The following is a 10665-nucleotide window of genomic DNA, read 5'->3' as shown; positions in this document are numbered from 1 at the left end:
TCATGCTCATGAGGTCGTTCTCACTTTTAGTTTCGGAGAGTTTTTTCACTGCCCGAAAGCTGAGTTATCAGGAGGGCAGCATAATGTGGGCAGGAGTTTGTAGTTCTGTAGTTCTTGAGTAGGGTGAAAATAATGTTGCCAAAAATGCCCATAGCTCTGATCCTAAACCCACACTGTTTCTGGGACTGATTTACAGGCAATCTGAAGTAATAATGTGGATGCATTTTGCACTGCTACTTTGGCTGTGGGTGAAGGTTATGAAAGATCTCGATGGCAAAAAAATAGATTGACTGTAAACAAGGGCCTGCCCTTAAATCTTGTCTGACCTCTGAACGCTCTGTTGTTTTTTTGAGGCTGCTCTTTGGTGAATGAAGAACAGAGAAGAGATTTCACCAGACACACATAAGTTCTCAATCTGTCTTTATTTTCATTCATCAGAGTCTGTATTTAAGACCTGCAGAATTTAAGCCCCGTTGCTCTCCTAAGTGCTTTTCAAGCAGGCATCTTCTGTGGAGTGCATACAGCTGTTGGTCAGACACCACGTAACTGTAATCCTCTGTGTGGACCTTGTGAAATGCTTGTGGATGTGCAAAGCAGCTGTGGGGATAAGTGTTGGTGTGGAGGAGGCTTGGCAGTGGGTGCAGTGGGTCTTTCTTGAACTGGCTCTGCACATGAGGATGGGACCTTTGCTAGTGCAGAGGTGAGAGCATTGTAAGTAGCATCAAGTAAAGATCAGCCATTGCACTTCTGTGGCACTCCTTACTTGAGACCATGAGCGCCTGAAAGGGGAAATAGTGTTCATTTTCATCGAGGCAAAGTAATGTTATTGCTTCCATTTTCAGTAGTGGGAAAAAGTGCACTGAAATGGTGCAAACCTGCGGACCTGTCCTGCTCTTCAGTACTGAGAGCTGCAGGAGTGTGGTGTTGCAGGGCAGCAGAGTCCTACGAGATTAGCACAAGTTGGTATGCTGGATGTCAGCACCGGGAGCAAACAGAATTAACCTCTGCTGGCCATCGCAGCGACTACCAGCATCACGATCCATTTGGATGCTGCATGTACAAAGTGTACATTTGGTTCATTTGTGAATGAGTGTGGGTGTGCTGCTGGAGTGCCTGGTGCTGCTAGGGCCTTTCTGTGCTGCGGGGTGCAAGCTTTCTGTGCTGTGGTTGGCAGGCAGTGGTGAGGCTGTGGTGGTCCTTCACTGCATTTTGAACTTACATGCAGTGTAGGTCAGCCCTTGCTGCTCTTGCATTCTTTTATCAGCTGCTACTGAAATCTCCCAGATAAAAATCCCACTTTTTAGCATACAGCATCCACTGGCAGGTGCTGAGAAGTACCAGCATGTTTCTGTACAGCAGTAATGCAGCTTGTTAATGAGTTTTCATTCTGTTCTCTATGGAGAAAAAAAGCAGCAACACAAAACCACCTCCTTTTCTTTGGAAGCTCATGGAGATGTTGTGCAAGGAAAAGTCAAAACAGAAGCTGGAGAGAAAAGGCTGAAAACTTTCACGTGCATAGCAGCTGCTTACTGCATCTTTGCCCAGTCCCATCTCGCCGCAGCCTCCGTTGGCTCAGGCTGAGACGTACACCTCCAGGAGCCCCCCGACGGAGTGCATGCGGTAGAAGACGCTCAGTGGGAGGCCGAAGTTCACAATGGCAAACCAGGTGGAGTAGCCGTAAAATGACTTCTGCAGCCCGTTCTCAAACACGGGGTGAGCCCCAAACGTGGGCATGATCCACAGCTAAAGAGGCAAGGAAAACAAAACAACATCGCACACGTCAGGGGGTGGCAAACTTGCACTGTCATCTCAGTGCTGGCGCAAGGAATTGTAGGAATATCGCAAGAGCAGCGGAGGGGTTTCATTGTGTGGGAAGAAGAGGAGAGTTACACTGCTGACTCCTTGCTACAAGTCTAACGCTGTTAAATTCTTGGGACCCGAACACTAAGCTCACTCTGCCCCAGGCAGCTTCGTCTTTCCACGCAATTTCACTTGGCCAATTGCTTTCCCTTTCTTAAAGCTGCAGTGAAAATTGATGTTTATTGAAGATTCCGAAGTTTGCTTTATTGGGTGAGTTCCAATGCTGGAGACTTGATTAAGAGGGCTCACTGCTGGTACCTCATGTTTCCCCAGCTGTTTCATGAAGCACCATTAGTGAATCTGACAACTCCCTGGCTTTTAAGGATGTATTGGCTGCCTCCTTCCCATTCCCAGGAAGCCTTGCCATGTTTGAGGTAAAAGAGGGAGCCTGAAGTTCTGGGAATGGAGCATTAATGAAGCAGCAGCCTTGTCTCAACTCCCTAGAAAGAGGAATCCTAGTGGGCAAAACTTTCCTGTTCACAATGGCGGCCCAAAAGAAAGATGCACATCTGTCTTGGTATCGCAAGTTAGCAAAGCTGTGGTGTGGCAAAGAAAGCAGTACTTACTATGATGTTGCAAAGAACCAAGAAGAACGAGATCTCCTTTAATGCTTTCCTCTTCCAACTCAGGTGAGAGTAGGTGTGGATGTAGGACAGGGAAACTCTCCGGAACTCCTGCCCGAGCTCCAGCACGCTCACTCGCCTCTGCTCGTGGGCTTCACGGCTGTGCTCTTCGCTCACTTCTTCCTCCTTGCTGGGAGAGGTCTGTGAGTGCTCCTGATCACTGCTCGGTGTTGTCACCCCTTCACCAGGCAGCTCTGGGACTGCGGAAAGCTGCCCAGCATGTGTTGTGTGCTGGGCCTCTGCTGCTACGAATGGCTGCCGTTGGAGCCCGTCGATAATGAAGATGTTTTGGGTGATATACTGAAAGATGAGGAGGACGGAATGGGACAGGATGAGGCTGTTCAGCATGTCCCTGGGGTTGGTGGCCACAATGGCAACAATGGAGAAGTAGGACATGGCAATCTGGCCGAGGGCTGCTCCCATCAGCAGCACCACATCCAGGCTGCGGGTTGGGTTCTTCAGTGTGTCCAGCTCCCTTTTTTCCAAGGTGTGGATGATTGTCCCAATAATTGCAACCACGCACATCAGGGGCAGGAGCACAATGTAGTAGGAATAATACAACACGAAGACCTGGTAATTGGGAGCTGAGCCTGTGGCCTGGATCTGGTACATCATGAAGACGCAGATCCCAATGATTACGGCGGCAGCACCCAGCAGTGGCCCGAAGACCACTCCCTGGAGCTTGAATTTGGGCTTGACATGAGCAATGTGGTGGTGGCTGATGCGTCGCCCCACGTTCTTCCACATGACGTACAGCACAGAGCAGCAGATGAGGCAGTACTCGGTGTTGAAGGGATAGAGCAGGATGTATCCCTTCTGGAAGACTTTGCAGGTGGTGGTGTTTGGGCACGCACACGAGTCCGTCTCATTGCCTGGATGTAAGGAGAGGAAGGCAGCTATTAGGAGGAAGATGGTCAACATCCGATAATGGGGGAGCCTCAGAATTCTGAGGAGCTGCTTGTGCTGTCTGAATCACTGCGACTGAGGGCTGCTGTGCTCGCCGCGTCAGCTGAACACGAGCAGGGATGTGGGGAAAGGAGCCTTGCCTGCCAGGCGCTGCTCCACCTCTCGCAGCTGAGACTCGATCTCCATGTGGATGGAGTCATTGGTCACCGCCAGCAGCCAGAGCAGAAGGTTGGTGGCGATGGTCAGCATCAGCCCGCATCTGGAAGAGCAGAAAGGTGCTTTTATAGCCCTGTCTGTGGTGATGGTTTATGACCGGACTGTGTGAGCACATGCACTGCAGTGCCGCCCTTTGCTCCTTGCTTTCACGTGTAAGGATGTGCACAAACGTCGTGCTTTTGGCTCTGCACTGTGCGTGGGCAGTAGTGTATGGCTTTCCCATTTGTGGAGGAGCAGAGCAAGCTCGCTAGTGACACCAGCTTGGGCCTGGATGCAGCTGTGGGAAGGAAGGTGGGGGGACTCCCGGTGATGGGAGCAGGGCAGCCAACCCCATGGAGGAGTCATTTCATGAGCAGTGGGACGGTGTTTGGGAACGAGAGAGGAATGAGCTTTGTAGCAGATGGGGGTGTGAGTGCAAACCGAAGGGGAGAGCTGGAGTGGATGGAAGGAGGATGGGTCTGCTCTGATCGTAGCCCAGGTCTTGTTTGTGCCCTCTGGGTGAGGGCAGGTGAGGGTCTAGCAGAGATGAGGAGGATAACAAGCAGAGAGAAAGAGCTTCTTTAGAGAAGCAGGAAGATTCTTTCCCCCCCCCCCCCCCCCCTTCTCATACCTGGTGAGGTTGTGCTGAACTTGAATGCAGTCCTTAGAGTGATGCCATAAGAAAAACGCCTGCAGATCAATGACAAGTACAGTGTGAGGGGTGCAGCTGGCAGTGCTGCATGCGGGGGCAGGGATGGGCAGTGCAGAGCCATGTGGCCGCCTGGCAGGAGCTGTGTGTGTGCCTGGGCAGTGCTGGAACAAGTGCTGCCATCCTCACGTGGCTCCAGCATGCCTGTGCTTGCACCCATGGCAAAGGAGGGTGGGAATTCTGCCTGTGAGATGCTCCTGAACACAAAGGGTTTTGCTGGGGATGTATTTGCGTGCAGCGAGGCAGGTGCAAAGATATTCCTGGGATGTTTCCTCTTTGGTTTCCCTATTTTGTTGCTGTAAACCGAACACCTGGGTCCTGCAGTATGTCACTTAGTACCAGGTGACATCTTTCCAAATCGTTTTTGTCTCTCAATCTGGTATATCAGGTGTGCACGTGGTGTCATTTGAAATGGTATTTGCTACTTCAATGCCTATGAGAACACCCCGCTTGCTCTCACTTTCCTGAGCGTCCTCACTTCCCTCACCCCAGCAACAGAACAGAGAATGTGTGAGCTGCTAGGAAGGGAGAATGTGCATTACCTGCGTGGCAACAAACAGGATTTCAATGCTGGGGAACACGATTTCCACTTTGGATTTGCAGTTGATTTGAATGACGCTGAAGCCGATCTGAAAGACGTTCAGGAGGATGCTGAAAGTGCCAAACAGCAGCAGCGACCCTGGGCAAACAGCAAAAGCAGAAGTGAATAAACAGAGATGAGTTTGTGGAGCATCCAAGTGTGGATGGGGAGTGAGGACTCCTGGTTCTGAGCAGGGCTGCTGTCTGATTGGAGGCCTCCTGATTTTGAGACAAGGGGAGGAAGGGCAGCCTGGCTGCTGAGCCTGGCTTAAGGTGCTGGGACAGCACAAGATATTTCCTCTGGGAATGCTTGGACAGCAGGTGGGAATGGAGTTTTCAGCCTTTTCTGTGCGCTCTGGAGTGATGGAGGTAAGAGGGTGGCAGGTGATTGGTTTCTACCTCCTGAATACCCTGGGGAGAATGTGAGGCTGGGGCTCTGCAGCACCGCCCTGCAGAGGTTGGGACCCTTCTGCTGCTCCCCCCTTTTCTCTCTGACTATCTGCACAAGGTCTTTAGGCAGCTTTCAGCTTTCTTCCCTTCACTTCTCCACACTTAATTATGAAGGCTTGCACTAGTTAGAATCTTCCTAATAGAGGCAGCGTTGTTTAGAAAAGTGGCATCCCGCAAAGTGTGAGAAAGCTCCCAGGGAAGCCAATGTCACTCTGGGATGTGACTCAGAGAGCAGAAACCTCCCGCCATGCTGCTCTGTGAAAGGAGAGCAGCGCAGGGCTGCTGTGCTCGGATGCTGAGCTGAGGCTGTGCTTTGAGAAGGGACTGCAGTGTGGGGTTGCTCAGGAGGATGGAGGACAGCTGAGTTCAGGGCTCTCCTGGCTGCTCTGCTTCCTCCCTGTGGCTCAAGCTGTGCCCTGGAAAAGCCCTGACTCCATCTCCTGTGGCTCCATGCTCTTAGTGGCAAGGAAAGAACTTCTGTATTTTCCAAGAGCTGGGAAGAAAGGGAAAGGCATGGGATGATGAACTAAAGCAGGGTTTACCCCTAATCCACACTGGCCCGGCATGGGTGTCCCGGTAGAGCACAGCGTGCGGCTGCCGGCTGGTGCCCAGCAGGTAGTAGATAATCCAGCACAGGCACAAGACCTTGAGGATGGACAGCAGGATCCAGACGTCCGCCAGCGTGATGGCCACATGGTTGAAAATCATGCTGCTGATGAAAGCACTGCCCAGAAACACTACGTTCAGGGCCAGCAGCCCTGAGAACAGCTGCCCTGATTTCTGAGCCTGTCTGTCCCTCTGCTGCAGGGAGCAGTGCCGGTACAGCCACGACTTCTCATAGTGGATTGTGGAGGTGCCTGGAGGGGCTGAGGCCAACCTGCTGTTGCAGTGGTGGCAAGGCTTTTGCTTGGAGGCTTTGTTGCCTGGCATGGCTGGGCTCCCTGTGTGTCACCTGCAGAGAGAGGGGTTAAAGGGGAAGGAAGGTTATAGAGAGAGTTGAGTGAGCGGGGAAAATAGATCAGGGTTTAGCCCAGGTTTGAGGGACAGAGTCGTAGAGTAGTGGGAAGAAGGTCACATTGCCAAAAGATGTCAATAAACACAGGTGTTAAAAGAGGTATTTGATGACTGCCCCACCAGCACTGGGAGTTGCTGGGATCAGAGGTGCCAAGTTTCCCATCCTCACCTTTCACACTTCCACACACAGCCCCACGTTCAGGTTTCCTCCTCTCTGTTGCTCCAAGAGTTATAGATGGGAATGAAGAGCAAACTCAGACCTACTTTAGAATTCAGAGCTGTTTGGTTCTGACTGGTGGGGACAACCTCCTCCTTGTGCTTACAGGCTCCTTATATGGCTGCAGAAATCGTGACAGAGCTGACGAGGGGAATAAAGAGTATTTGTAAGTTTATCCAAGCTGCGAGGAAAAGACCCAGCCTGGCTTCCCAGGGGCTGAGAATAGAGCAGAGTTAACGTTTGGTTTTCTTTCTTTTTCTCCTTGAAGCACAGAGCGAAAAGCACAGAGCCATGAGCTGATCCAGAGCATTTTGAGGGGCTGGCTCAGATAAATGGCCACAGCCTGGAAGCTGTTCTGTGCAGTGCTGGGAAAGACCTCGCCAGATTTGCCCATGGCAGAGCGATCTCTGGCTGTGAGCAGCGGTGGGGCAGAGCTGCTTCCCCATGGGGTCAGGGTATGGGAGCTGCTTTTGCTTGGGGCTGCAGCTGTGCTGAAAGCACTGGGGATGCGTTGGGGTGGGAACTGTGTACAGTTGTCATGGGGCTTTGATGCAGAAGCTGTCTGAGAAGGGATTTAAATTTCCCTCTTCTTTAAATTTCCCTTTAAATGTTTCTCACTTCTTTCACACACACACCGAGATGCTGTTTGCCTTTGGTCCGCAGGGTTCAGTGCACTTCTAACGGAGATGGACCCTAAACCCTTCCCTCTTTGCCGCCCAGGCTCTCCTCCTGTTTAGCTCTCACACTAGCACAGAAGCAATGGCTCTCCCCTCTCCTACCCTGCTTTAGGGGCAGGAGAACCAGAAGGAAGCGCACCGCGGAGGTCCCAGTGCCCGGGCGGCGCTGTGCACAGCAGCTGCTCGCTGAGGCCCCGTGCCCTGACCCGTGTGCCGCTGTGAGCAGCCGGCTGTCCTTACCTCCAGCCGTGCTGCTGCGATGCTCTGTGCCTCTCCTGCCGGGCTGAGGTGCCGGCAGCGCTGCTCCCCGCTCAGTGCGGCCTCTGCTCCGAGACCATTGATTTTCTTTTTCCACCTTGTTTACTTTGGGTCTATTATTGTCATTACATTAATTAGTCAGCAAGACGCTCTCGTCTCTGACAAGGGCAGCCAATGGGAAACGGCTCCTTTATGCACCTGCTGAGTTGCCCCATGCCAGCAGCCTTGGCACAGGATGTGCCAACTGGTAAAACCACAAGCCACTGTGACTAATTCGTGCCATGGCTTCAGCAAATTCAAGGCTAATCTTGTGATGTGAGCTTGTTCTGGGCTACAGAGATGGGAGCACTTAACTTTGGCTAACATCCACTCGTGGTCCCCGCTCCTTTGTTTCCAGGTAGTTCTGAAGGTTTATCTCTGGTGTACCACTTCTTTGTGTGTTTACCCATGGCACAGGTACCCCAACTGCTCCAAAAGACAAAGTTTGTGGTCCAGCCAAAGTGTGGGGACTGCATCAACTTGAGGATTTTTGGCAGAGAGGTGGCTGCTTTGGGGGATGGCTCTGAGCTGTAAATGTTGATTCCAGATGCTCATGTGCAAACCCCCTGGGCTCAGCCATGCGTTGGGAATGCTCTGGGTCCGAGCTGTGCTGTCACTGTTCCCTCTCATGTCGCATTGATTTCTGGTTGGGATTTGTGGTGAGCTGATTGCTCTGGTTGTGCGGCTCAAAACAGCAGATTGACATTTCTGAGTGAGCCTGGCCTGATGTGAGGAGGGGCTGTCTGTGTCCCGGGATGAGCCCCCAGCAGCACCTTGCTTCCTGCAGCTGCCAAACATGTGAGCTGGGAGGCGAGAGCTGGGAAAAGCTTCCAAGAACCCAACAGCGGGTGGAGTGGGTGGGGGAGCACGGGTTATCGTGCGTCGGGATGTGACGAAAGGGATGGAAAACAAGAGCAAAAGGGGCCCACTTCTTCTAGGTGAGAACGCCCACAGGTGACGGAGCAGCCGTCAGCTGTGCCTCAGCTGTGCTGGTAAAGCGGTGGTGTTTAATGTCCAACCCAACCCTCGGCTCGTGGGGCAGAGCTGGGATGCTGTCATCTGAGAGGATTTTGGGACTCCCCACGGGGAGATGCCCCAAAGCATCAGCAGCTCCATCCCGCTGGGAGGAGCAAGGAAGCGCTGCTCCGCCGCTCCCTGAGCACCATCGGGCTGTCCTGGGCTGCTGGCTGCTTTTGTGACCCCAGCTGGGGGCTCTGTAGCGAACAGGGATCTCCCAAGAGCTATTTGCTGGGCTCTCTGTTGAGCAAAGCCGATGACTCGCGTGTGGGGCATTTGCAAATCTGGCTGTTTTTCAGTACTCATCAGCCTAAATTAAACTGAGCTGGGAAATGGAAGCCAGGAGTCTGTATCCTGGGGTGAGGAAGACTGGGTGAAATCAGAGGTTCTTCCATTAAAGAAGGGCCTGAAGGAAAACACCAGGGCTGGGAGTGTCCCTGCGGTTTTCTCCAACGGGGCTGTGCGTCAGGGCTACAAAGAGGAGCTGCACTTCAAAGCCTAGCGTGTCTTCTGGCTTTGGAGCCCAGGTTAGAGTCAGGGCTGTAGGTCTGATCACAGCTCCACGCTGAGCCGTCACAGGGGCAGAGAGAGGCAGTGGCTCAAGCTGTGCTGGGGGAGGTTCAGCTCGGCTGTTAGGAAATGCTGCTTGGAAAGAGTGGCAATGCAGTGGCACAGGGAGGGGGGGGAGTGCCCTGGGGGTGCTGAGCCTGCGGGGATGTGGCACCAGGGATGTGGGGGTGGTGGGCTGGGTGGCCTCGGAGGGCTCCTCCAACCCGAATGATTCTGCGATTCTCAGAATGGCAGGTGTTTCAATTAGATGTATTGAGCCAAGTTTAACAAGAGATGCAATTGTTAAGTAAGCACGAGCGGGGCGGAATGGGAAAGGATGAGTTGAGCTGACTGGGTCAGTCCCAGGCAGTTCCAATCACTGTGTGGGAGCAGCTGCCTTTACTGGGAAGCTGAGGGCAAGCAGCTGAATGCTATCAGTGATGTTTGCCCCTCTGCTATCAACAAGCTGCTTATTGGCGTTATCTGTGCGCTTAGCACTAACAGCATCCAGGCTGGGCCAAGCGGATCTGTAAACAGGAGCCAAGGAGGAAGGAGGTTGGTGCTCAGCGGCTGTGTTTGCCCAAGGGCTTTCTGAGGAATGCTGTGTGCCTTATGGCTCCTGGGCCAGCCCACACCCTTTCTCCTTTCCCTCTACTGATAACCGTGACAGTGACGTCTCCTGCAGGGCCGGTGGGTGAGCACCCGCTGGGGTCACCGTCAGAGCTGGGCAGGTTGAGCCCTTGAGCTGGTAATGCTCAGCACCGCGTTTTCCTCACTGGTTGTGTGGATCTTCCCCTGAATCCGGGTGCTCCTGGTGGGAGATTCAGCGTGGCTGCACCCCTGCAGAGCGCTGTCCTAGCCCTGCCCTGGCCCTGCTGTGCTCCTGCTGCAGGCCTGAGCCCCACTGCGTTCTGCAGCCCCATCCTCACCCCCTGCCCTGGGACTTCTGCCCGCATCCACTTCCAGCTCAATACAGCTGGAAGCAAGACAGCAATGATTAACTTGGATTCCTCCCCTGTCTCTGACACGCCTCAGAGCAAATCACCCCGATAAAAGACTTCTTTTTCCCCTAATAAAACAAAACTCGCCCTCAAATAACAGATGATTAAGAAGCAGAGGACAGAATGGAAAGCTGTGGCAGCACTGGGATGCTGACTCAGGTCGTTGCCCATGTCCTTTCCTATGACCTTCCCTGCTCTTTTTGGAGCAGCGCTTTCTGATTTCCTGCTCTTCGCTGTCTGTCTCCACGCAGGCCCCGCACTGACCTCGGGCTGCTGGATTTGTGTTGGTGGGTTCAGCTCCCACTAAACTCATGTGACATGAGAAGCCCTTTGAAGCCCTTTGCTTTCCTGCAGCTCTTCTATTTTTGCCACTTAGGCAGCCTCCTGGAGGAATGTCCTTCTCCCCATTCAGGTGCCTCAGTGTCCCCACCTCCAAGAGTGGAAGAAGGAGCCTACAGCGGTGCTTTCTGCAGGCATCTGTCCCAGGGACACAGGAGCAAAGGACAGAGCAGCTCTCGACTGATGGCATCCCTGCATTTCCAGGTACTGCATCAGGCTGTCTTCCAGAGAC

The 10665-nt window shown here is 53.0% G+C and overlaps 1 protein-coding gene across 1 annotated transcript; it reads right to left on the bottom strand.

Annotated features, from left to right (window-relative positions):
• Positions 1–447: 447 nt before the first annotated feature.
• On the bottom strand, positions 448–6634 carry OTOP3 (otopetrin 3). Its single transcript, XM_042865221.1, has 7 exons — positions 6506–6634; positions 5865–6274; positions 4836–4972; positions 4216–4274; positions 3530–3648; positions 2427–3355; positions 448–1743 (listed from the first exon to the last, which is right to left on the bottom strand). The coding sequence occupies exons 2-7, from the start codon at positions 6250–6252 to the stop codon at positions 1573–1575; spliced, it is 1803 nt and encodes a 600-aa protein (XP_042721155.1). The 5' UTR covers positions 6253–6274; positions 6506–6634; the 3' UTR covers positions 448–1572.
• Positions 6635–10665: the final 4031 nt, after the last annotated feature.

Source organism: Lagopus leucura, unplaced genomic scaffold (assembly GCF_019238085.1).
Source record: "Lagopus leucura isolate 7727_CA_CO unplaced genomic scaffold, USGS_WTPT01 Super-Scaffold_797, whole genome shotgun sequence".
Lineage (NCBI taxonomy): Eukaryota > Metazoa > Chordata > Aves > Galliformes > Phasianidae > Lagopus > Lagopus leucura.
The sequence above is the reverse complement of the archived record's forward strand: the minus strand, read 5'-3'. Positions and strand labels throughout refer to the sequence as shown.